The sequence below is a fragment of the Labeo rohita genome, chromosome 4 (assembly GCF_022985175.1).
Source record: "Labeo rohita strain BAU-BD-2019 chromosome 4, IGBB_LRoh.1.0, whole genome shotgun sequence".
Taxonomy (NCBI): domain Eukaryota; kingdom Metazoa; phylum Chordata; class Actinopteri; order Cypriniformes; family Cyprinidae; genus Labeo; species Labeo rohita.
In genome coordinates, this window is record NC_066872.1 from 17,949,591 (window position 1) to 17,977,358 (window position 27,768).

Below are 27,768 nucleotides of genomic sequence, written 5' to 3' on the forward strand. Positions count from 1 at the left end.
TTATATTCAGTGGCTTCTCCAACTTTTCTTAGCCTGTTTATCAGGAAGTGACGAATTTGCTCTCTTTGGCTAGTTGGATGCTAATGGTTGGAAATATTTTTATGCGATATTCCAGTTGTGCGGACAAGTTAAATTCCCATCTTTGGATGTTCTTTTCGGTATACACTATATAACATACATGTGACTTACTTATACAAAAAGATAAATGTACTGTATTAATTCAGAACAAATCTGAAAAAATCTGACTGAATCTCAAATCTGACATTATTAATACTGTGAACACATTCATGGGTGGTTCACGTTCTTACTGTGACAATATGACACATAGACCATGTTCGGCTCATGGCTCTCAGATCCTTCCCACGCTGGTCCTTCTGTTTCTGGATATGAGGCCTCTGTGATGTACACTAAAGGCAAGAAGGAGACAAGGTGGGGGAGTCTCTGCTAGAAGACAGGATATCAGGAGACTCTGATGGAGGCTTGTTAGCCGCAACACACAGTATGGACAAAAATACAAAGCAAGTCAGTGGGGACCAGAAACTGTCTGGTTGCCCACATTGCTCAAAATATCTTCATTTGCATTCAACAGAAGAAAAATGTTGGGAGATTTTGTAAAATGCAATAAAAACTGATTTTTCTTAAAAGTTCTCTTTTACCTTTATTTTACTGATAGAACTACAAAGAAAAAAGTTGGGACAGAAGGAAAATAAGAGTTGGGACATTCAAGACATTCACAAATAAGCAGGTGAACTGTTAATAGGTGAGGGAATTATGAGTGGGTAAATAAACAGGCATCCACCACAGTCTCAGTCTTTGCAAACAAAGATGGGTTGTAGCTTACCACTTTCTGACAAATTTATTGTAATAATTATCAAACTGTTCAAAAATAACATTTCTCAATGTTGAAAGTTTGCAACCTTTGAGCCGTGAGATGGTACTGGATGAGAAAACAATCATCAACTGGTCTTGTCACCAGTGACAAGATGATAGCTAAGGTTTAGATTTATGAAGCTCTTTCCACGCAGTTAGCAGGTGTGTGTCTTCTTTTTGGTGTGAATTCTCATGTGCCGTTTAAAGGTTCCTTGCTGAGTGAAACTGATTCCACACTGAAAGCAAGTGTAAGGCTTCTCGCCAGTGTGGACGCTCATGTGGCTTTTAAGGGTTCCTTTCACTGAAAAACTTTTTCCACACTGTTGACAGGTGAAAGGCTTCTCTCCAGTGTGAATCCTCATGTGGACTTTAAGGTTTCCACGTTCAATGAAACATTTTCCACACTGTTGGCAAACAAAAGGCTTTTCTCCATCGTGAATCCTCATGTGGACTTTAAGGTTTCCAAGTTGAGTAAAACTCTTTTTACACTTTTGACAGGTGAAAGGTTTCTCTCCTGTGTGAATTTTTATATGGGCATAAAGAGTTTGTCTGTGTGTGAATCTCTTTCCGCATTGAGGACAGGTGTAAGACTGCTCTCCAGTGTGAATTCTCATGTGGCTTTTCAGGCCTCCTTTTCGAATGAAACAATGTCCACACAGTTTGCAAGTGTGTGGTTTCTCTCCAGTGTGAATCCTCATGTGGACTTTAAGGTTTCCTTGTTGATCGAAACTCTGTCCACACTCTTGGCATCTGAAATCATTTTGAGTTCCTGTCTTTTGAGCTCTTTTCTGTGAGGAAGCCTTTTCAGTCTGTGGGCAACTAAATGATTTTCGTCCATTTATGAAATCGTGTTTCTTATACTGATCTTCATCTTGCATTTCATTCAGTTCTTCACTTTCCTCTTTCAGCGCCATCGTATCTAGGATAAAAAGAGATAAATACAAGTTAAGCTCTGTTTAAAACAGGGGTGTCAAACTCAGATTATGAAGGGTCACAGTCCTGAAGAGTTTAGCTCCATCCTACTTCAATGCTTACCAACACCTACATTTAGTTTTTAAGTAATGAAGACCTTTATTCAGGTGTGTTCAGTTTGACATTCCTGGTCTAAAAATAATACTGTTCTTTTAAAAATCTTCAGTTTTGCAAAGAAACTGTATTTGTGAACAATATCAGTCAGAATTCAAGCCCAATTTTAACATGAAAACTGTGGTTGTTAAAATATCTCTGCTAGAGCTATTATATCTTCCACAAAAAGGGCGCAATATTCTTTTGAATAACTTGAGGCACTTGTGGACAGGCATTAGTATGGTTTAGATCTTATCTATCCAACTGCTACTCCTTTGTGTAAAACAATACACATCTCATTAAACTCTTGTATGGAGTGCCACAGGGCTCTGTATTGGGTCCTCTGGGTTTCTTTTTATATATAGGTCCTCTGATACCCCTTTTCTACCAAGGCAGTTTGAGTGCTGGTTCAGAGCCTGAGCCTAGTTTAAAAGCACTTTTTAGTCTTTCGATACCCAAAGCACCAGTTCAGAACCAGGAAAAGTGAAACGTAAGTAGGAACAAAACATTGCTGCTCTAGAAGAACAGCTTGCATCAGGTGCTGGGGAGGGTTTACTGTTACCAACAAGACAAATAAAAACTTTTGACTGCCATTTTTGAAATGGCAGCTGACACAAACACATTGGATTAACCATGTTTGGGTGCCGAAGTAGGTTTGCAAAGCCATGAACATCAAGAGCACCCATGGTGCGAGGACCCTATTGGAATTGCTTCAGATTCTTCTTTTTCTCCAAAATGAATCACTTTTCTGAGGGCCAAAACATGCTTGAAAACCTATGAAACTTTGCACACACGCCAGAAGTGGAAAACATTTACATCTGATATGGGTTTCAAAAGTGGGTGTAGCAAAATGGCTCGATAGCGCCACCTATAAAATTTCAATAAAGTGTCCCTCGAGCTATGTTTCACATACATGTACAAATTCGGTAGACACATGTAACACACCAATACCTACAAAAAAGTCCCCTGGTACAAAGTCTTAAACTCAACAGGAAGTCTGTTTTCTTAATTTCCTCTGCAAGTTTTGTGCCGTTTTTTGCCATTTCTGTGTGTTGTATTTAAACAGATCAACACAAAATTTGACCTGTGTAATCTGACCTTTGTGAGATTAAGTTGTGGTTTGAGTTTTGATTGAAGGGTGTCTCTGACCTGACAAACTTTGCTGTATCACCATGGGAATAGAAATTGTTGTAACTCGGCCATAAAATGTCAGATTTGCCCCAAACACACGTTCAATAAGATTCCTGGCCTGAACACATACACATCTGAAAGCCAATATTCAGTTATAATCATTGTGTCACCTGTTGGTGACAGGATATGTCATGCTTTGCACTAACTCAAACTGCACCATACTTCATATGTTTGATAAAAGTGCTGGCTTGAAGACATCTACATCCCAACATTCAGTTATTGTCATAGCGCCACCAGCTGGCAGCAGAAAGTTTAGCACATAAAAATGTCTGACATTTTCCTTCTTTATTTGCCACTTTAAGTGTATATTGCTCACTGTTTGCTTTTTTCCTAAAGCCTGTAAATTATTTGTTCTGGAAGTGGACTTCTCCTGTACATATCAGCTGATTTAATCAATATTGGCCAGTGTGGTCCAACCCAGCTAAAGGTATCAGCAAAATCGGTCAACCTCTAAACATGACAGTAGATTACAGACTTGAGGTCAGTCGATGTATTGGTTTTGCCAATTAATCGGCACCAAGAGTTGATTGGCGGAACTATTGATTATCTGCAAAAATCCTTGCAGATAGTTTTTTCCAGGTTGGCTCTGTTGCTGGAGCGGCTCAGAAATTCTTCATTATACAGCGAAGTCCTTATGATCTGTGTTGAGAAGCAGTTAAATTGTGAAAGTACACAATATCCATATGTATGTAATTTCAATACTGTGGCCTTCGTATAGATATTTTAAGATAGCCATCTTTAGCTTGATTGTTGATGTAATGGTAGCACTTTACAATATAAGTAAAACATTAAGATTGATAAAAGCTGTAAAATATAAGTATTTTTCCTTGAGTGTGTTAATTTTAACATTTACTGATATGTTAAAAAAATTAGTTGCTTTTGTTAATATTAATGAACAATGAACTAATGATAATTAATGATATATATATTTTTTTATAAATTTACAAAGTATGCTTCAGTAGGCTACTTTTTTTTAAATAGTACTATATTTCCCATTCAGTATCCATCTATCGGTCAATTAATCGGTATCAGCCAGTGTGGTCCAACCTAGTTATCGGTATTGGTAAAATCCAATATCAGTTGATCTCTTTTACAGACTTGCAAATATGTTTTTTGTTTAACAAATAAAACATTTGAAGAAAAAAAAAAAAGTCTAGTGAAATGTAAATTACTTTTGGTACAATAAATAACACTAAGTAATTTGTCTTTTTCTTACTCAAGATATATAGTAAGTATTAAAACCATCTAGTTATACAGTTTAATATTATTAAATATTATTTAAATTAAATGCTCTTATTCATCCTAGAACTGGTTAATGTCACATTTTTTGAATATACAGAACATGTGAGGCTAAACAAAAGGGAAAGCGGCTCAAGTATTTGACAGTGCCTTTCAGCAGAAAACCGAAGTCTCACAAAGAAGGTCACAAGTGCTGAGGTGGACTTTACATCTTTCATTGTTAAGCATAATCTTCAATTTCAGGTGTGTAAGCACACAAGTAGACTATTCAGGAAGATATTTGTTTCCTAATTCAGAAATGGCAAAAAAAAACTACACCTGTTAATCAACCAAGAACATGGAGCTGGAACCTGAATGTTCAGAGGTTTTGTATAAGTTCATAAAGTGAGAAAGAAAATGCCATTTTAGCCAAATACTATAATAAAAGGTGAGGTAACAGTTCACAGTGTCACATCCCAGGACATAATGTTTGTTCATGTTTTATGTTTGGGAATTGTAAATAAGGCTGGCCACACACTAGACAATTTTCAAATCTTGTTGTGTACTGCATTTGCCATAGCCCTCCTATATCATTGGTTTTTTTTGTTGTTGTTGATTTTGATAGCTTCCATTGTCCTCATTTTAAGTCACTTTGGATAAAAGAATGTGTTAAATGACAATGCAAATGTATTGTTATTTTGCATTTATTTTCTTTTCCTTCTCATTTACAGGTATTAACGACTGCCACCTGATCCCAATTACCTTGTTGGGTTCTCTACCGGTTAAGATTGGAAGATGATTGTAGGATGTGATATAAACCTACACTGCTCATTGAGAGAAGAAAAAGAGACAGAACTAAGACTATTGTCTGGAGAGAGTTTCTTTCTCCCAGACGTTGTAGTTACGTTGGATTGAATCTGTTGTATGATTGTGTGATAGGTGTGCTTTGTGAAACTTAACATACTGTAACAAATCACTACTTTTTCACTTGGGAGGTGGATTCTGGTTTATTAAGGGAGTGAGAAAGCTCCCCATTCTTTTATTTGTTTATTTTAAACATGCAAGTTAGATTTTCCTTAACCATAGAAAGAGTTGAATTTTTGTTTGTTGTTTTGGCTTGAGCTGGACATTTATAGTTTAATATAAACAAAATGAGTGAGTTCAGCTTAGAAAATAAAAACCAACCTGTTTGTTCTTCAGTATCTTCATGTTTGACTCTGAATACTTCTTCAATCCTCAGGTCTTCGCTCTCCTTTTTATTAAACACCATCTTTGTTTGTTCCTCCGTGTCTTCATGTTTGACTCTGAATGTTTCTTCAATCTTCACGTCTTCACTCTCCTCTTTAATAAACATCATCTTTATAATAAGTGTGGATCTCAGTTGATTTACAAGGAGTTTTTCTGTGTCCTGTCAAAGGATGAGAACAATTAACAGAAGAAAACTGAATCTAAACTAAATTTTTGGGTGTCACAATCAGCTCCCTAGGTCAGAGCCCTGGTAAGGGAGTCAGGCAGTTATAGCCTTAAATGACCAGATTACTACTAACACACAAACTAGCCACAAATAAATAAATAAATAAAATAAAAGCTAATTAAATCATTTATGATTTGCATTCTATATTTATTGACTTGTAGATTGTTTAAAAGATTACACTGTCACAAAAATGTTTGCTATTGTTTGTAAAAAAAATTCATTACACATGTCTATGTTTGTTGTTCTGCATGCATTTAACTAGTTTGAGCAGCAGATGCGGCGATTCGAGCGCTTCGAATCCCTGAATCATTCCAAGAGCTATTGATTCAGTTGATTCGTAGTTTGAACTAATTCGTGATTCCAGATATGGGCAAAAAAATGAGACGCAGCTTTTCTGTTGCTCATGAGTGGATGCGCTTTACAAGCACAAAATATCCATAATTAATGTTTGATAAAGTTACCTTCAATAACAACTAATTCGTTTTACAGTTGTTGTAAGCACAACCAAACAAACTGAATGGTTATTTATTTAACCGCTTTACATGCTTAAAAACGCAAACCTTTCAGACGCAGAAGTGCGGTGCAGCCTTATGGTGTCACAAGATAAAACCAAAACAAAAGCCCCGTTTACACAGCTGCTCTATAACACCACAAACGTGCATGGAACCCCGCAGTTTATTTCTTTATTTAATATATGTGTAAAATAAAATTAGTTCCACTAACAATATGCAGTTGAGCACGGGATTTGAATTCATTACCAACTTAATTGGCTTAGTATCCATTGCATTAGGTCTGGCTTTCATTTCATTTCATTTACTTTATTATAATAATAATAATAATAATTATTATTATTATTATTATTATTATTAATATTTGTACAGAGTCTCAGTGTTCTGTACACAATTAGACGACACGTAGTTAAATATGCATTTAACCTATAATTACTCTAAATGCCTTTCTTTTGAGTTCGAGTGGACTTTTGTTTTGGTTTGCCGACATGACGTCACAAGATTGCGCCGCACTCCGGCATTTGTTGTGATTCGACTAAAGACGGGTTTGTGTTTTTAAGCGTTTACATGAATGCAACCCATTTAAGCATTTTTATAGACTTTGTAAGCGATGCTGTTGAATGCGGCATTGTAATGCTTAAAGGTTTTCTGTGGGTAAAACATATTCGCATGATAGTAACAGAAAAGGTGCGTCTCATTTTGCTCCCTGTCATAGTGTCAGTCACTGTATCGTAAACACGCATTAAGTCACTGTCAAGTAGTAATGCCTGTAACGGGGCTTCATGTATTTACGAGTCAGTTTAATCAAACGATTAACAAGGCAGTTCACTGTTTTAAATCAATGGCTGCTGATGAGACCTGCTGCTCAAAACTAGGAGAAAAACAATCACAAACATGTGTAACGACAACTTTTACAAACCAACTGCAAATGTTTTGGGAAATTGGACTGTAAAATGTGATATACACCTAAATATTAAGTGTCTAACCCTTGTGTTAATTTATAGGGCTGGTTTTTAATGTTTTTGGTTAATCAGGTCATTTTAAGTCCATTAACTCTCACTCTTGACTGACTCCCTTACACTATGCTGAACTAGGGAGCTGTTTGAGAAGCACCCAGAGATTTAGTTTGGTTTTTTAATGTATTTATCTGTTAATTCTTCTCCTCTTAAACACAGAGAACGTGGTGATTTATAAAGATGGCATTTATTAAACAGGAGAGTGAAGACATCAAGATTGAAGAAGTATTCAGTCTGAAATTTGAAGATCCTGAGGACGACGATATAGGTTGGTTTTTCTTCCTCAAAGCTGAACTCTCAATTCGTACTCATTAAAATGCCCAGCTCTACAGAAATGAATGGTTTTTTTGAAGAATGTCAGATGAGTGTTGTATTAAAGCAGTTTTATTTTAAATGTGGACCGATATGTTGAGATCGAGTGACCAGACAAATATTAATACTGCCTTCAAGTGAACCTGTTTGTATAATTTATTATGTTACATCACTCATTCAATTTTTGTCCAAAACATTAAAAAAAATTCTTAAGGAAATCATGAAAATATGACCAATCAGCACACCCATTCATTTACTGTTTGTATAAGTTACATCACTCATAAACTATGATCTTTGATATCAGATTGTTTAGCAGATGCTTTTCCATTTAATACTTAATAATAATAATTAAAAAAAAGTAAACATTTAATCATACTGGAACAATGTTAGAAGAACCAAAAGTCAAGCCATAAAGTTACTAACTTCCCCTTATAAACCATTGCTCTAATGACCGTTTAGTTTTTGATCAGGGAGAAAACAAGCCTTTCACCTTTAATTCAGGATTATCCAAGCAGTAACCTTTTAAAATCTGAATCCTGAGAGTTTAAGGAATCAAATGACTCTTCCAAACCAAGATGAACATGAACCACATTAAGTTTCTCCAAACAGAATTGACGTTTCTGCTGCTGTGTGAACATGTAGCCAATATAAACTGAACATTTCAAAGCAACACTTCAATTTAGACACCTTGCAAGCTCCTCTGAAGTATGCAGAGTTTGTTTTGATTTTTGCATTCAATCCCGAGTAGGGTTGGGTATCGTTAAAATTTTATCACTTCCAATTCCGCTTATTGATTCTGATTCTTTTCGATTTCTAGTTTTAATTCCAATGCGAATAAAAGATGATATCAAGCATATTTATTGTTTCTTTTTCGCTAAAAATTTAGTTGCAGGTGAATACCATGAACAAAAATCAAGAGACTACATAAAAACAAAAACAAGATTCACTTAAGAGCTCTTTGCAAAATAGAGCTGCGTGATTCTGGATAAATTGGATGGTTGTTGTTGTTGTTGTTGTTGTTGTTGTTGTTGTTGTTAAATGGAAGTTGTGGTTCTCTTACGATTTTGAAGAACAAAAGACATTAAACAAAATCACATGTAGGCCTAATTTATAGGTGAATGATTCAGTGATTCACTCAAGATTTGTTTGGTTCATTACTGGATGAATCAGTGTTTTTGAATGAATAATCAAAGACAAATACATTATTAGCAGCCCCCTTTCACCATCTACTGACATAACGACGTAATCGATAAATCTTTAACATTATTTGGAAATTCTCTACCGTAGTTTATATCCAGACTCTACCGAGTTTATATCCAGACTATTAACTTGTATCCCAGTACTTCTGTGATTATTTGTAACAGAAGTATTGAACTGTGTAGTTGAAAAGACTGTGAAACTGTTCATATTGCCTACATGACAGTGGCTCTCTCTAGGTCAGTGGCAGCACAAACGCATATTTGAGTGTTCAAATCGCACTAGTATGATTGTACAGAAGAAAAGGTTGAGGAATCAAACGGATGAATCATTGTAATTTAGGAACAGAATCACGTTGGTATTTTAATCCTGTTTGTGATCTTTAACAGTCTGTTAAATTAAAATGCTTTGTCATATTGGTGGTGACACCTCTATTGCAACATGTTTAGCTTATCACAAATATTATACTTTGCTTTTTCGATTTCTGATCACACGTGTAGCCATTCTTTGAAGCATTGTGCACTTAGATTAGCGAGCAAGGTCCTGGCAGATTGCTAGGTCGGGTCTTCACAGATGAAAACATCTAATAATAATAATAAAGAACCACACATAGGAATCAATAGGCGGAATAGAAATTTTAAAGTGCCCCTATTATGCCATTTTAAAGGTTGCTAATATTGTTTTAATAGACTCCCAAAACAGGTTTACATGTATGCAAAGTCAAAAAACATTTTAGTTTTCTCCAAAAATAGATTTAATTTTACCCCATTTCTAAATGATTCCTAAACGACTCGTGCGAAGCAGTTCGAAGAATCAGTCTCTCTAAATCCCTCCTTTCCATGAGCCCTCACTGCTGTGATTTGGTCAGATGGCACAGTCCTTTATGATTGGTTTACCGCGTACAGCGTGTCGGAGAACGAAACGCCCATTGCCATAACTGACTGACAGTCCTGGATACTTGTCAATACATAGAAAAGATGGCATTGATTTTACTATACCAATTCGAGCCAGAGTCTGACGATGAAACGGCTGAAGTGGCTGATTGACAAGTTAGCACGGGCTACCGTGGAAAGTGCTCACAATTTGCTTTTATAACCGAACCGGGCACACCTCTATGTTGTAAACTTCAACATTGTATAATGCATTAAACGTCTTTTACACCGAACGCGGAAAGTGCTGCGCTGGCCGCTGGGTTCAGTGCAGCCCTTCAGAGCACAGCGGCAAAAGTTCATTTGAACCACTGATTTGAACTTTGTCCGCGGCGCGTCCGCTTTGTTCGAGACCGAAACAAGCCGTCCTCGCAGGGCGGAAGCAATTAAAACGAATGGGTTTCATAGCACAGCGCTTTCCGCATTCGGTGTGAAAGCCGCTTCGTGCGCCATCCTTTATCATTACTTAAACTAATGAGACAGACAGACAGTCAAGCTGCATCAATCACAAATTGTCAGACTACAGTGGGTCCACAGCTGAACAACAGAACTACAGAAGCGTGATTTAGCCAGTTAGCATGACATGTGCAGGGTTGTTACACAACAACATACACAACTACCTATTTTGAATGATCGCTAGAAAATACAATCTTTGTAGATTCATCTTTTGGAAGTGAATATAAAACAGTTTTACTCACAGCGTAGGATACAGCGTCTTCCGTATAATGTACATGTAAATTTCCATGTGAGGTAAAGCAATGGTAATTTATGGGCGGGCAAGTTGTTCGCGACGTAGAACGTGGGCGGACATTATGCAAATCTGTTACTTCGTGACGTGTGGCCGTAACAAAGAAAGATTTGAATTCCTGACGACTGGTTCAGGCAAATGTGAGTCGACTCTTTTTTTTGATAGACAATAACTTTATGTATCGTGCACTGTCGGCTTCACAACTTTGCAGATAGTTTATGTTCACATACAGCTACATGACACACTGCATGAAAGATCATATTTGAAAACGCATAATAGGGGCACTTTAAGTTCACAAGAAGTATCTGATTCCAGAATCTGAATCAATTTTTGATACCCAAACCTAATCCTGAGGGACTTACCTTTTAATGAGCAGTCTTATCAAGATGCAAACTTTTACCGTGGCCATTTCACAAGCTGGGTTTCCATTCAAAATTGTGAATTTATTTTGTGTGCAAAACTGGAATATTGCTTAAATAATTTGCGAATATGTGCACTTTCCATCTAATGATTCAAAGAGAACAAAATTGATACTTCCTGATAATTTGTCACTAAATATATCACTAAGAAAAATAGGAGAAGCATCATTTTCACACATAATAAATTACTTGCGATTCAGAGGGAGCAGACAAAACAATACAAGCAGTCATTGCTGTTGGAGGCAGATGCCAGCTGTTTGGAAACGCAGTCTTGTAATACAGTTCTTTGTGGCAGTTGTACAAAAATACTTTGACGGCAGACTATGCTCAGGCATCTTAGAATGACCATAACAACATTTCAGATGCTGTGCAATGAGATCAGTCTGTTAGTTAGTCAAGTTATCCTGTCCCATAACACAGTCACATTACTTTTTTTTTGGTGCGTGTCAGAGATGCTCACAAGTCTCTGAGCTAGAGTCCAAGTCAAGTCTCAAGTCTCTGAGCTAAAGTCCAAGTCAAGTCTCAAGTCTCTTTATTATATTAAGTCTCTGGTTATAATAAGTGTTGCATCACGTACAGCGACCCATCCAACACTGCATAGCTATATATAAGGAATTCAAAGCATGTAATATGTTGTAATGACTCCTTTATCTATTAGCATACAGTATCAGCTTTGATTTTGGTATATAATCAGTGTAAACAGGCTATTGCAACATGACAAAAACACCAAGAATGCTTTACTTTTAAGTTAATGTTAAATGATTTAAACAACTGCCAGCAGGTGGCGGCAAGAGACTGATTTAATTACTGAATCATATCATTCATTTGATTCGTTCGAACTGCTGCTTCATTTAGGAATAAAGAGTGACTGTCTTTATGAATGGGAAATTGAATCATTTCACTAGATTCGTTTTAAAAACGAGTTCATTCATAAACGAAACACCGCTGTGTTTGAATGGAGATGCGCAGCGGCTCAGTTGTGACTTGTTTCAGACTACTTTTGACGACGAAATAGAGCAAAATCAGGCAATAGTGTTATAGTCAAACAATGTAAGTCACTTAATAATAACATCTTGTTTATTTAACTGCTGTATTAAATCAGTATCTCATTTACAAACTCCCTTAAAATTAGTAAAAGCTTAGTTCGCGATATCACAAAGCTCTATTATAACGACACTGTCTATACTGTTACTAATCAGTCTCTTATTTACACTCTCTCTATGTAACACTCTACACACACTCTACACTTTATGAAAGAATTCGTAAAATGTATGTGATACATTACTGAACGTTGCAAAAACACGTAGAAACCTTTAAATCTCCCCTGAGCGCAAACACAAATATGCTGATCGGGTCAGTCGCACATGATGCTCGTTTTTTGTTCGTTGTCCTCTCATGTGTGGCGGCTGCGCATAAAATAAAAAAAAATAAAAAAATGTGTGGTCGCGCTGCGCGCAGCAGATACACGTTACGTGTTACATGGACAGGTTATAGGTAATGGATGGAGGGGAATAACAGCGAGCTCATCAGTTGTTTCCTAAAAATAAACATTGTTCGCGAGTCCCGCAGCTCGAGTCCGAGTCGAGTCTGAAGTCTTTCGAGGACGAGTCTCAAGTCGAGTCTGAAGTCACTGTGTGTGCGACTTACTCGAGTCGTCTCAAACTCGAGTCCCCATCACTGGTGCGTGTGGAGTTAATTCACAAAATGTGTTTCCATCTCCCGTTATTTGCATTAACCCTTTTTCGCACAATTCAAAAAACACCTCAAGTAAGCGTAAGCGTTTTTTGCGAAGTAAGGGATTTTTTTTTTTTTCTTAAAGCACACAGGGCTGGTTTCATAGACGGGGCTGGGGTTAAGCCAGAATTAGGCAATGGTTCAATTAGGACATTGTAGTGAGTGCTAACCGTGCCGGAGCTATTTTGTGAGATACTGTCATCATTATGACCGCACACATATTCTTGTGCACAAGTTGTGAAATCCAAAACTGTGTGCTACTGGGGTAACAGTGAAATCTAATAATGATAATCTCTCAGGGAAAACGTATACAAGGACAAAAACAGAGGACCTAATACAGAGCCTTGTTGCACTCCATACTTTAGTGTTTCTACAGCTATTCATGAGAATGTTGTGATCTGTGCTGTTGCAGATCTAATAGCTCTAGAAGAAATATAACTTTAGTAAGCACAGTTTCTGTTTTACAATGAGGCTATAATCCTGACTGATACTGTTTGCAAATACTTTTTCTGCAAAACTGAACATTGTTGAAAGGACGATATTTTAAACCAGGGATGCCACAAACCTGTAGAGTTTAACTCCAACTCTAATTGAATCAAAACTACAGGAAGGTGTGTTGGAGCATATTTGATTTAAACTCTCCACATGCTGAGTTTGACACTCTTTAATAAATGGCAGGGCCATTGCTGCTCTCTTTTCTTCTGTTGCTTTAAAACAGGATTTGACTTGTATTTGTCTCTTTTCATCCTAGACCTGATGGAGCTGATGGAGGAGAGTAAAGAACGGTATAAGAATAATGATTCCAGTACTGAAGAAAAATCTTTTAGTTGTTCACAGACTGAAAACTCTCGATTTAGAAAACGTGTCATCTGCCCAGAGTGTGGAAAGTATTACAGTCATCAAGCAAACCTTAAAGTCCACATGAGGGTCCACATGAGGGTTCCCACTGGAGAGAGGCCTATCACCTGCCAACAGTGTGGAATCACTGGTTTCACTGAACAAGGAAGCTTTGAAAGACACATGAGCGTTCATGCCACAGAGAAACCTTACAGCTGTGACCTGTGTGGAAAGAACTTCACAGAACAAATAAGCCTTGACTGCCACATGAACAGTCACACTGGCGACAGGCCGTTTTCATGTGATCAGTGTGGAAAGCGCTTCAAAAATAAGGAAAACATTACTAATCACATGAAGACTCATTCAAAAGAGGAGCATTTTATATGTCGTCAGTGTGGAGTGAATTTCACAGACCCAGATCTCCTTAGGAGTCACGTAAAAACTCACGCTGGAGAGAAGCCGAACATGTGCCAATACTGTGGAAAGACCTTCACAAACAAAAGATCCCTCAAGGGTCACATGATTATTCACACTGGAGAGAAGCTTTTCTCCTGCCTTGAGTGTGGACAGAGTTTCAAATTAAAGAAAAACCTTCAGATTCACATAAATGTGAAGAAACATCAAAGTTAAAGGCCTTTCACCTCCACATTAAGTGGAAAGAGTTGCAAACCTTACGTCACAAGATGCTTCACACTGGAGAGAAATCTTAAATGTGAATCCAGTGTGAAATGTTTCACATATCCAAAACCTGAAAGATCATATACAAACTCATTCTGTGACATTCCCAGGTTCCTCAGTGTGATGAGGTTTCCAAACACCAAATTCTTGGTGATGGAATTGGCTGAAATCATTGCCTGAAGGAGTGACATTTCTTCCTCTTTGCAGGTTTCCTGTTTGTTGGGTTTGTTGTTTTATTTTGAAATTAAAGTATTAAGAGCTGCATCCAGATCCAAGTCTCCTCTTCCTCATCTACCTGATCATGTCTCTTCTTCATTGGCACATTTTGACGGTCAGCATGTACTTCATCTTTTATTATTGATTGATTGATTGATTGACTTTATTTATTTTTATAATCATAATTTTCCTTTTGATCAGGCATAGGCTATTTATTTATGTATATTTTGATGAACCTGTTTTGTAAATCCTATGCGTTCTCCAAGATATGGACAAGTTTCAGCTCCAGATCATTGTTTCTCAACACCTTTACTTAAACTCTTGCCTTTGCAGGGTTGTCAACTCTCATGCACTTGGCCAACTAAATTAGCAACATATCTCAAAATAATCTGTTTATAGGATTCTCCCAACAGCATGAGACTTGTTTAGTTTAACACAGGCTATTCTTGAAAATATCGAAGACTAATAATTTTTAGGGTGCCTTAATTATTAACTGGAGGCAACTTGAATACATTTTTTGCTTCCCTAATCTGCCTGAAATTGCACCACTTACTTCTTCGTCTTTTCATCATCATTTGAATCAATTTCTAGACCCAAGATTTCATTATAATTGCACAATTTTAAAGGATGGCTCAACGTGCATGCATGGAAATGAGCCATACAAACACCTCTTTGGGTGGAAAGAATTGCTATCAATGTCCTAAAAAAGTATCCTGAGAAACCTTTATATAAGTATACTTCAGAGAAAGAGGCAGAACTTCACAATCTTCAAACTCAAGATGCTTCTGGAGGAACAGAACAGGCTACAGAGACACTTCAAAAGCAATATAAAATGGCTATTGAGACATTTTATTTGTATATTTTTGACTTACTATTTAATTAAACTTTTAATTAGTTTTTATTGCCTCTATAATCTGATATAATGGCTACATTACATTGTATTAGATGTCTAATATAAATGGTTACATTTCATTTCATTAAATTGTTTTGCCCTTCAGACAGTCTCACACAATTTCTTTGGTAGTTCTTCGTATGTTCAGCACACAATTGAACGACATGTGTTGAATATGTATTTCACCTATAATTCAATTATAAATTCCTCCTTTTTGTGCGCGGGTGAACAGGACTGTTATTTTGTTTTGGCGACGTGACGTGACAAGGCTGCGCCGCGCTCCGGCATTTGTTGTGATTCGACTAAAGACAGGTTTGTGTTTTTAAGCGTTTAGATTGACGCAGTACAATAATTTTATAGGTTTTGCAAGGGATGTTACTGCTGAATGTGACATTATAGTAAGGTTAATGCTCGTTATATGCAAGTAAAACACATCCGCACTTCAGTAACAGAAATGGTGCGTTTAATTTCTCTCCGTGTCAGTGAATTTCGCATAAACGAATTGAGTCACTGTCAATCAGTGACCGCAAAAACGGGGCTTTTGCATGTAGGAGTCAGTTAAACCAAATAATTAAAATTATTTAATGTTTTGAATTAGTGGATGCTGATGAGACTTGCAGCTCAACACAAGGAGAACAACAAACACGAACATGTTTAATGACAACTTTTACAAACCAACTGAAAATGTTTTCATGAAAGTGAACTATTATATGTAAACTATACACGCCTAAATATTTAGTGTCTAACGTATTGGTTCATTTCTAGTGCTAGTTTGGAATGGATGTGTTTTTTTATGCATTTATCTGTTAATTCTTCTCTTAAACACAGAGAAAGTGGTGATTATAAAGATGGCGTTTATTAAACAGGAGAGCGAAGACATCAAGATTGAAGAAGTATTCAGTCTGAAATGTGAAGATCCTGATGACGACGATATAGGTTGGTTTTCATTCTGAAAGCTGAACTCACTCATTTGATCTTTATTAAAATGCCCAGCTTTACAGAAATGATGTTTTTGAAGAATGTCAGATGAGTGTTGTATTCAAGCAGTTTTATTTTAAATGTGGACTGAACAAATACTAATGCTGCCTTCAAGTGAACCTGAGAAAATTCTGCATACATGCTGGACATTTGTTATTACGACACGTCATGCATTAAATTACAAAAAATAGTAGATCAGTAGCCCACACAATTAAATGATGGAGTGTAACATTAAACCTATAATGTCCTTTTTCATGTCATTTTTAGAGCAAACCAAGAATATATGACTGATCAGCAAGTTACATTGTTCATATAGATTTGTAAAACAAATCTATAATCTTTCCACTGACATCAAATCGTTTAGCAGATAGCAAAAAGTAAACATTTAATCATACTGGAACAATGTTAGAAGAACCACAATAGTTCAAAAGTCAAGCAGAGAAGTTCCTAACTTCCCCTGATAAACCACTGCTTTATTAACTTTTGATCAGGGAGAAAACAAAGAAAACAAGCCTTCACGTTTAATTCAGGATTATCCAAGCAATAAGGACATGATGTGTGGCCAAGTATGGTGACCCATACTCAGAATTTGTGCTCTGCATTTAACCTATCCAAGTGCACACAGTAGTGAGAAGTGATCAAACATGCACACACACACGGAGCAGTGGGCAGCCATATTGCTATCGCTGCGGCGCCCGGGGAGCAGTTGGGGGAAATCGGTGTCTTGCTCAAGGGACTCACCTCAGTCGTGGTATTGAGGGTGGAAAGAGCGCTGGTTATTCTTTCCACCTTCAATCCCTGCCAGACCTAGGACTCAAACCCACAACCTTTCGGTTACAAGCCCGACTCCCTAACCATTAGGCCACGGCTGCCTCCAGATTAATAACATTAATAACATTAATAACATTAATCTGAATCCTGAGTGTTTAAGGAATCAAATGACTTTTTCAAACCAAGATGAAAATGAACCACAGTAAGTTTCTCCAAACAGAATTGAACAGTTCAAATCAACACACAAAACACCATTCACATTTAAAACGCTGACTTGATTTACATTGACAAATTACAAGCATGTTTCTAGCATGAGTACATAGGTGACTTCTATTTACATAAAGCGTTTAAAACAAGGGAAAAAGTCAAACAACAGCAATCACTTTGTCAGGCATGCATTTGCGACTGGTGTTGTCTGCATTGTGTGTTGTTGTTGTTGTTGTTGTTGTTGTTCACTGAGATGACAGATGTACTCTTATCTTGTCAGAGATTAAAGAAGAGTATTTTACCTGTGTGAACTCGCCCTTTCTCGTTTTTCTCTCATGCAGAGAAAGGGACGAGAAGCGAAATGTTTAAGCAGTGAAATTAATTTAACGTTTGTAACAAAACAGCATACCTGACAAGACATGAGTACTGTACACTGTGAACTCACCCTTTCTGATTTCTGTAAGGTGAACACAAAGTGCATTGCAGTTCCAAAAACCAAGCAAACTTGGTGAAATTACAAAAATAATCAAATATACACTTAAAGTTACAGATATGATTTAAACAGAATAACTACCTATAAAAGTGATTTTTAAAGCAGAGATGAAATTGGATTAATCAGAGCTTAATAGAAACCCACCCATCCCATGCAGACACAGGGAAGAGGAGATGCAAAGCAACATAATACTTTCCATACCGGTTACATGTAAACCATGCATGTTTACATGCACAATGTTTGGTTCAGTTGGATGGAATTTAGTCTAATTAATGAATCTGAATGTAGTGTTTACATGAATGCTAAATAAATGTAGCCACTGTTCTGTATGTGAAGTCATTTTGAAAATGTTGTCCATGCTTTTACTATTATAGTTGCCAAGAATTAAAGTACTTTCTACATTTCAGCTGCTTCTAAAACACATTTATCCACTGATCAGAGTAGATTGTGTCATTGAAGATGCATGGACACAAACAAATGGCATAAGTCATACACACACAAATAAACTTCTATTAAAATGATGGTATATACAGCATTTTTTTTAAACAACAGCACTTAAAAAATTTAACTAAAAAACTGCAACCATGAATGAATGAATGAATGAAAAGGCAATTTTTTTCTGTTAAAGAGAACTCTGAATTAGTATGAGCTGCTTTTGGTGTTTTGAAACTTCATTGATCATCTTGTGCTTAAAGGAGCTCTAAGCAGAGTTGTCAGGTTTTCACAACAAAACCCACCCAATTGCTACTCAAAACTAACCCAATCGTGCTAGAGGGTAAAATACATGCGTTTGTTTGTTTGTTTGTTTGTTTTCGTACCAGGGGTTCCCCTGGTACAGTTCACATTTCAGGGGCTAAATCTAACTTTATTGTGGTCGCTTCAACCCGTGGACTTGAAAAACAAGCTGCAGGAACAGAGATAAAGTAGCCTAATTCAGCGGGAAAACCGCAGATTGGCAACGTTGCATCTAAGGTTTAAAGTACTTTTTTCTTTTTTTTTCTTTTTTTTTTCTTTTTTTTTTTACAATAGTAAAGGACAACTTTTCTTTTTTGATCACATCTTCCTTCAGATCTAATCTAATCTACTTCCAATCGAATCTAATAATATCTTTCAGATAAAACATATACAAGAAGAAATACAGAGGACCTAATACCGAGCCTTGTGGCACTCCATACTTTTGTTTGATGACTCTCTTCATTTGCACAAAGTGGTCAACCATATTAGGACACAGAATGGTGTGATCTATGCTGTTGAAGATCTAATAGCTCTAGAAGAAATGTAACTTTTAGTAAGCACAGTTTTTGTTTAACAATGGCGCTTAAATCCTAAGTGATGCTGTTAGCAAATACAGTTTTTCTGCAGAACTGAACATAGTTAAAAGGACAATATTTTTTTCTAATATTTTATATCCTCCCCAAGCTGATTTTGACACTCCTTATTAAATTGCAGGGCCATTTGGGCCATTGTTCTCTTTTCTTCTGTTGTTTTTAAATAGGATTTAACTTGTGTTTGTCTCTTTTCATCCTAGACCTGATGGCGCTGATGGAGGAGAGTAAAGAACGTTATAAGAATAATGATTCCAGTACTGGAGAAAAGTCTTTTAGTTGTTCACAGACTGAAAAGTCTCGAGTTCATGATCGTGCCATGTGCCTCGAGTGTGGAAAGTGTTTCAGTCATCAAGGAAACCTTAAAGTCCACATGAGGAGTCACACTGAAGAGAGGCCTTTCACCTGCCAACAGTGTGGAATCAGTTTCACTGAACAAGAAAGTTTTGAAAGACACATGAGAGTTCACAGCGGAGAGAAGCCTTACACCTGCAAACTGTGTGGAAAAAGCTACACAGCGCAAATAAGCCTTGATTGTCACATGAACACTCACACCGGTGACAGGCCGTTTTCATGTGATCAGTGTGGAAAGCGCTTCAGACATAGAGCAGCCATTAATAATCACATGAAGATTCATTCAAGAGAGGAGCGTTTTATATGTCGTCAGTGTGGAGTGAATTTCACAGACTCAAATGACCTTAGGATTCACGTAAAAGCTCACGCCGGAGAGAAGCCGAACATGTGCCATCACTGTGGAAAGACTTTCACAAACAAAAGAACCCTCAAGGATCACATGATAATTCACACTGGAGAAAAGCTTTTCTCCTGCCCCGAGTGTGGACAGTGTTTCAAATCTAAAAAAACCCTTCAGACTCACATGAGAGTTCACAGTGAAGAAACGACTTTCACCTGCCCAATATGTGGAAAGGGTTGCAAACTTAAAGGAGACCTTAACAGTCACATGAGGCTTCACACTGGAGAGGGACCTCGAATGTGAATCATTTGCAAACTCGTTCTGTAACATTATCAGGTTCCTCTATGTAACGAAGTTTCCAAACACCAAATTTTGTGTTACTGATAGAGTGACATTTCTTCCTCTTTGTGGGTTTACTGTTTTGTTTTGAAATTAAAGTATTAAGAGCTGCATCCATGTCTCCTCTTCTTCATCTGCCTGACCGTGACTCTTCATCATTGGAATATTTCGACTGTCAGCATCTATTTCATGCACAAAACATGGATAGACTACAATAGGTAAACCTGTCATTGTGTTTTTTTTTTTTTTTTTTTTTTGAAATCAAAATCTTTTTGATCTGGGATGGGGTTTTTTGGGGGGTAAAAATTTACCTGTTTTGTAAATCCTATGCATTCTTCAAGATATGGATAAATTTCAGCTCATCATGTTTCTCAACGCCTTTACTTACAGACACTGGCTTTTGCAGGGTTGTCAACCAATGCATCTCAAAATAATTGCTTATGGGATTCTCCAAGCAGCATGGGACTTGTTTGGTTTAACACAGATAGGCCATTTTTGATTAGACTTGCCTTAAAACGTTGACGATAACGGTAATGATAATTGGACAATATTTTGCTGAGTGTGTTATGGTGCTGGAATCTTAAGGGCCACCATGGACAGCTGATTCTTAATTTTTTAAAATATTTTTCATAGTCTGTATGGTGGTCAGTTCACAGTGATAGTAATCAGTCTTAAAAAATAAGTTTAAATTGATTTTGACCTTTTATGGCCATTTTAACTTTAGAAAGTGTGCATTATCTTTTGAGTCAAATTCTTTACCAAGCAAATTAAATCAGTATCAACAAAATTCATCTTTGCAATGAAGAGGAATCATTGAAGCTGCATCTGAAGTTGCATTTAGATGTATTTACACACTATTTAATGCAGGTCTTGAATCCATTTAACCTGCATGAATGCATTTAAATGCATAAATAATGTTCTGATATTTTAAACATATAACAGTCAATACTGATATTTGATACTTTAAATGTGTAACTAAAACCATTGCAATTGAACTGAACCATTTAAACTTGAATCAAAACAGTCATGTTGCTCAGAGATGCAAAACAGTCCTGTGGCTGTGTTTGGAATGATTTTTGTTAGCGAAATAGAGCAAATACAGGCAATATGGCATCTGTAATGTAAGTCTCTTAATTCTTGTCTATTGAACTGTTCAATATCAGTATCACATTTGTAATGATGGTAATGAAAATGGCACTCTAGATGAAGTGGAGTGAATCTATACAGTTACTGTTCCCATGTCTTGAATTCATGATAATTTTAAATGTATTTTAATAGACTGAATCATGCACTGAAAACGTACTGTTAATGCGTACGGGAGCAACAAGAATGCATTTTAGCTTCCCTAATCCACATACCTGAAATTGCAAAGAACCACTTCCTCCTTTCCTCATATTTAAGTCAATTTCTAGACCCAAGTATCCAGATGGGAATGCTTGGTTGGGGCATAGATGGATGGAGGAGTTACTCATACCCCTTTTCCACAAAGGCAGTTTGAGTGCTGGCTCAGAGCTGGAGCCTAGTTTCAAATCACTTTGTCTTTCGACACTTAACGCACCAGCTCTGAACCAGGAAAAGTGGTTCGTAAGTGGCACCAAAACATTGCTGGTCTAGAAGTAAAAACCGCTTACATCAGGGGCTGGGTTACCAGGACCAACAAGAAACTTTTAACTGACATTTTTGAAATCACTGCTAAACACGAATATGTTGGATTCACTTTGTTTGGATGCAAATATAGGTTTGCAAAGCCTTGAACATCAGTAGAAATGCAACATTGCCATTGTTGATTATTAGGCTTGGTCAGCATATGGCGTCGAAGTACAGCAAGAGCAATTCAAAAGCTTAAACGAATGTCTGCTCTCCTAATGCTCTCGTGATGCTTGTGTTTGGCGCTGCTGGGAAAGCTGACACGTATTCAGTTATGTAAGACCTTGCTCTGTGGTGGCTCTCTAGCTTGTGGAAAGGCAAACTGGTTCTTAGAAGGCTTGCCATTCCGAACCGGCAATAGCACTGGCTCTGAAATAGCACCTGGTTCATGCTGGTGGAAAAGGGGTACCAGTGGATGGCAAATGGCCAAGATTGTGTTCAGTTTGAACTCTTTCTTCTATTTTGTATTTTTGGGTAAGCATAAGAGGCACTTCATCTGGCGCGAAGACTCTTCTAACATAAGAAATCATTTCTCGCAAATATTGAATCTGCATGAAGTGTCATTTAGATGTATTTGCACAGACTGTTGAATGTAACTCAAATGTGGATGCATTTAACCTGCAGTTACAAATGAATAAATTAATTAATTAATTCAGAAACAAAGCATTTGACTGTTTTAATGAGTGAGTCACTCAACCAAAGACATACAGAGGTATTTGTACTGCCTTACCTTGAATTTTAGGATAACGTTTAAATAGACTAATAGACTACACTAATATGTGTTGTGGCTTGATAACTATGGGAAAATATGAGTCCCGTGGCCAGACCAGTTGAGAATAACTTTCGACAATTTGTAACTCTAAATCCGAATTCGATTTTTCTACGCTGTACATCTCTTTTTGACAAAAAAGGGATGCAAGGCAGGTTGAGTAGTAACAACAGACTGAAAGTCTTGGTCTCAGTTGACTACTGTAGTTTTCATTTGATAAACCTGGCAGACAACTTTGAGTAAATACTAGGGCACAGAACTAAGAAGCTGAGTCAACAAAAAATGCTAAAGATGACAAATCCATTATGATATTATGAAATGGTTAGCAATGCATTTTTACAATGAGTTTTATTTATGTTCCGTTCAGTAAAAGAAGCCATTAAGACTATTTCTGAGACGAAAAACTATATTTTTACATATAAGCTCTTTTCTGACTCTTTACTCCTGGACACAAACAATGAATGAACGCTTCTATCTGAAGATGCTGAGAAAATTGCAATTTCTTGCACTGGTGTCGTTTATTGTTAACGTGACGTGTCCAAAATCTAAACATTTCTGAAAGGTCTGGACGGTGTTGGAGAAAGTTACTTTTGAAAGTAAAGCATGATAATATTATGACACACCTGAGACTAATAATACAGCTTATAAAAAGGGGCACAAGGGGCCCCCTTTAATGCTTCAGATGTCCTGTAAAAGAAAAATGATACATTTAAAATTAACTAAGGAACACTGCAGAGCTTTGAGAATTTCAGCTGGTGTAAAATGTCTTTGTGTTTAATAAATAATCAAAGAATCACTATAGGCAGCAACTCACAAATTATATTTTGGACCCTTATTTCGGACACATTTTGATTTACTATTTAATTAAAAAAAAAAAAAATTATTGCTTCTCTAAAATCAGATATATAGTAACTACATTATAGTATAAAATGTTAGATTTCATTTCACATTGCATTTTTATTCTTTTGTTGTCTTTTTACACAGAATCTCATACAATTTCTTTGGTAGTTCGTCTTATGTTCAGCACAATTAAACGACGTCTATTTAAATATGCATGTTGTCACCTGTGATTCAGTCCTAAATTTCTCTATTTTGTGCTCGGCTGAAGGGAACTTTTATTTTGATTTGACGACAGGACGTCACAAGGCTCCGCCGCGCTCTGGCATTTGTTATGGTTTGACCGAAAACAGATTTGTGTTTTTAAGCGTTTAAATTAACGCAATAAATGTAAGCAATTTTATAGGTTTTGCAAACATTGTTATTATTGAGTGTGACATTGTAATGGTTTATTTAACCTTAATGCACGTTATTTTCTGTGAGTAATGCGCATCCTCACATGAGTAACAGAAAAGGTGCGTCTCATTTCGCTACCTATATTGTCAGTCAGTTTATCATAAACACGAATTAAGTCACTGTCAAGTAGCAACGGCAGAAACGGGGCTTTATGTGTGTACGAGGCAAAAGATTAACAAAATGATCGACTATTTTAAATCAATAAATGCTGTTGATACGTGCTTCTCAAAATAACAAACATGTGTAACAACAACTTTTACAAACCAGCTGCAGATGTTTTCAGGAAAACAAACTTAAATGTCATCTGTAAATGAATAAGTACGAATGTAAACCATACATGCCTAAATATTAAATATCTAACCTATTTTGTAAATTTGTAATGCTAGTTTTAAATGTTTTTGACTGACTGTTTTATTTTTGGACTGTTTTTGAACTAGAGCCCATAGACTTAGATTGCTTTGCTTTATTAGTTATGTATGTATGTTAATTATTCTCATCTTAAACACACAGGAAAAACTCCTGGTGATGCAACCGAGATCCACGTGACACACTGTTATAAAGATGGCGTTTATTAAAGAGGAGACTGAAGACATAAGGATTGAAAAAGTATTCAGTCTGAAGTTTGAAGATAATGAGGACGATATAGGTTGGTTTTCATTCTCAAAGCTGAATCAGTCATTTGATCTATAATGAAAATGTCCAGCTCTACAGAAGTGAATGATAATTGATGAAAAATGTCATATTATTACAACGAGTGTTGTAATTAAACCAGTTTTGGTGCTTGAGGCTTTATTGGTCATTTTGTGTTACAAGAATGAGATCCAAGATTAAAAGTATGTTTTAGATTACTAAAATCTTGCATGTTTTCTTGCATGGCTGGATTTCTGGCTCACTTTGATCGCATTCACCCAAACAGATCTGCCAAAATTAGTGTACCAATTCAGATTTTTGTGTATGTGTGACAAAGATAAAGTGCTCTGTGGCTGGAAACAGGTAGAAAGAATCAACTGAAAAGGAGTTTCTGTATATAACAAAACAGATGTTTTCCCACTATGTTTATAAATGGGCATTTGTTTTTTCCCCTGTGATTTTATTAAAGGAGAAGTCCACTTCCAAAACAAAGATTCACATTTAATGTACTCACCCCCTTGTCATCAAAGATGTTCATGTCTTTCTTTCTTCAGTTGTAAAGAAATAGTTTTTTGAGGAGAACATTTCAGCATTTTTCTCCATATAATGGACTGATATGGTGCCCTGATTTTGAACTTCCAAAAATGCAGTTTAAATGCAGCTTCAAACGATCACAAATGCGATTGTAAATGATCCCGGACGAGAAAGAAGGGTCTTATCTAGCGAAACGATTGGTTATTTTCATAAAAATAACACAATTTATATAATTTTTAATGTCAAACGCTCATCTGGTCTTACTCTGCCTGGACTGTTTTATTTCGTTTCATGACAGTTCCAATCTCATGTTTTCGTCCTATATCACTGTTTTACCTTTTTTGTTAAGGGTGTTTGATGTTCTTTGCATGTTCACTTTGTAAAGACTATGTCTTCTGCAGCGATGTAGGATGATTTTGAAATGATTTTTGAAGTTGAGGGAGAAAATATGATCAGAGTTTTTCGACATACCCTAACTGTTTTAGTCAGAATACACAGAGTTTAGCGAGAGAAAGGCAAGACGAGCGTTTGAGATTGAAAAATATTTAAATGGTATTTTTTAATGAAAATAACCAGTCATTTCGCTAGATAAGACCCTTCTTCCTCGGCTGGGATCATTTACAACCGCATTTGGGATCGTTTGAAGCCACATTTAAACTGCATTTTGGAAGTTAAAACTCGGGGCACCATATCAGTCCATTATATGGAGGAAAAATCCTGAAATGTTTTCCTCAAAAAACAATTTTTTTTCGCCTGAAAAGAGAAAGACATGAACATCTTGAATGTCAAGGGAGTGAGTTTTGGAAGTGGACTTCTTTAAATGTATGCGTCACATCAAATTCTTGCCTTGTGTCAACTAATTGAGTTGGAATAATAAGCTGTAGAATTGTCACCATTCAAATGAAATCAGTGTTGACAACCTCGATCTTTACACTGCAGGAAACACAAAAGCTGTATCTTAAGTGGCATTGGATGTATTTACACATACTGTTTGATGAAGCTGAGGTGCCATAAAATAACTTCAAATGCATAAATAATTTTGTAAGAATACGCTTTCAAATATTATTTAAACATGCAAAAATGCAATAATACTTTTAAATATGAAACCAAGCCACCAGTAGGTGGCGGTAAATGAATGTTAAAATGAGTGGGTCATTTAGTCCTTCATTCAACTGGCTGAAATGTAAGTCACTTAATTTGAACTTCTTGTTTACTTAACTAATATTGTATAAAATCAGTGTAACGTTGCAGTCATGTTGATATTTGGGGAAACGTCGTCCAATGTTCCTTACCTAAACCATATATTCTAAATATCATAATTTTTTCCTTTTTTTGTTTGGTTCCAACCACATTATACATCTATAACTTTTGTGAGCACAGCCGCTGAATGTTCACAAATGCAGATTTTCAGAAAAAACATTGTTGAAAGGACAATATTTTGTCTAGTAATTTAGACCAGGGATGTCACAAACCTGCAGAGTTTAGCTCCAACTCTAATTGAAGATCTTTAAATTTTTTTGACAGCTACAGGTAGTTTGACACCCCCTAATAAATGGCAGGGCCATTGTTGTTCTCTTTTCTTCTGTTGCTTTTAAACAGGGTTTGACTTGTTTCCTCTTTTCATCCTAGACCTGATGGCGCTGATGGAGGAGAGTAAAGAACGGTTTAAGAATCATGATTCTAGTACTGGAGAAAAATCGTGTTCACAGATTGAGACTTCCTCACAAAAAAAGGTTCGAAAGAATTACAATTACAAAAGAGTTACAAAACGTGTCATCTGCTCACAGTGTGGAAAGTGTTTTAGTCATCAAGGGAACCTTACAGTCCACATGAGGATTCACACTGGAGAGAGGCCTTTCACCTGCCCTCAATGTGGAAACAGTTTCACTCAACAAGGAAGCTTTGAAAGACACATGAGAGCTCACAGTGGAGAGAAGCCTTACACCTGCAAACTGTGTGGAAAAAGCTACACCGCACAACTAAACCTTGACTATCACATGAACAGTCACACCGGTGACAGGCCGTTTTCATGTGATCTGTGTGGAAAGTGCTTCAGACATAAAGCAACTGTTAAAAAGCACAAGAAGATTCATTCAAGAGAGGAGCGTTTTATATGTCGTCAGTGTGGAGTGAGTTTCACAAACCCAAATCACCTTAGGAATCACATAAAAGCTCACGCCGGAGAGAAGCCGAACATGTGCCATCACTGTGGAAAGACTTTCACAAACAAAAAAACTCTCAAGGATCACATTATAATTCACACTGGGGAGAAGCTTTTCATTTGCCGTGAGTGTGGACAGAGTTTCAAATTTAAAGCACACCTTCAGTCTCACATGAGAGTTCACAGTGAAGAAAGGAAATCTGTGGAAAGATTGCAAACTTAAAGGATACCTTAACAGTCACATGAGGCTTCACACTGGAGAGAGACTTTAAATGTGAATCCAGTGTGAAATGTTTCATATATCAAAAAGACTTAGAACGTTTACAAACTCATTCTGTGACATTCCCATTTTCCAAGGTTTCCAAACACCAAAATCTTGGTGACCCACTTAGCAAAAAATTGTGTTAGAAGGCTGAAATCATTGACTAAAATTTGATATATCTTTCTCTTTGTGTTTCCTTTGTGTGTGACTCTTTTTCATTGGCACATTTTGACTGTCAGCATCTATTTCATGCACAAAACATTGAAAAATTGTTTGTTAAGATTATATTGATTTTTAATCTTAATTTTGTAAATCCTATCCATTCTTAAAGATACAGAGAGGTTTCAGCTCCAGATCATG

At 36.6% G+C, this 27,768-nt stretch overlaps 2 protein-coding genes across 12 annotated transcripts; one reads left to right on the plus strand and one right to left on the minus strand.

Moving 5' to 3' along the window:
* Nucleotides 1-493: 493 nt before the first annotated feature.
* LOC127164232 (gastrula zinc finger protein XlCGF8.2DB) lies at nt 494-6,420 on the minus strand. 3 transcript variants are annotated; one of them, XM_051108047.1, is made up of 3 exons: nt 6,280-6,399; nt 5,530-5,752; nt 494-1,789 (listed from the first exon to the last, which is right to left on the minus strand). In XM_051108047.1, exons 2-3 carry the CDS (start codon nt 5,699-5,701, stop codon nt 1,026-1,028), a joined length of 936 nt encoding a protein of 311 aa, XP_050964004.1. In that variant the 5' UTR covers nt 5,702-5,752; nt 6,280-6,399; the 3' UTR covers nt 494-1,025. The 3 variants fall into 3 exon arrangements, with proteins under 3 accessions (XP_050964004.1, XP_050964002.1, XP_050964003.1); XM_051108045.1 differs by lacking the exon at nt 6,280-6,399 and adding an exon at nt 6,043-6,218; XM_051108046.1 differs by having other exon boundaries at nt 495-1,789; nt 6,379-6,420.
* Nucleotides 6,421-6,821: 401 nt separating this feature from the next.
* Nucleotides 6,822-27,591, plus strand: LOC127164238 (gastrula zinc finger protein XlCGF8.2DB). Of its 9 annotated transcripts, none has more exons than XM_051108059.1 (5): nt 6,822-6,872; nt 7,503-7,611; nt 13,434-14,528; nt 16,134-16,241; nt 19,283-20,225. In XM_051108059.1, the coding sequence occupies exons 4-5, from the start codon at nt 16,154-16,156 to the stop codon at nt 20,074-20,076; spliced, it is 882 nt and encodes a 293-aa protein (XP_050964016.1). In that variant the 5' UTR covers nt 6,822-6,872; nt 7,503-7,611; nt 13,434-14,528; nt 16,134-16,153; the 3' UTR covers nt 20,077-20,225. The 9 variants fall into 9 exon arrangements, with proteins under 9 accessions (XP_050964016.1, XP_050964019.1, XP_050964021.1 ...); XM_051108060.1 differs by lacking the exon at nt 6,822-6,872 and adding an exon at nt 6,874-7,014; XM_051108062.1 differs by lacking the exons at nt 13,434-14,528; nt 16,134-16,241.
* Nucleotides 27,592-27,768: the final 177 nt, after the last annotated feature.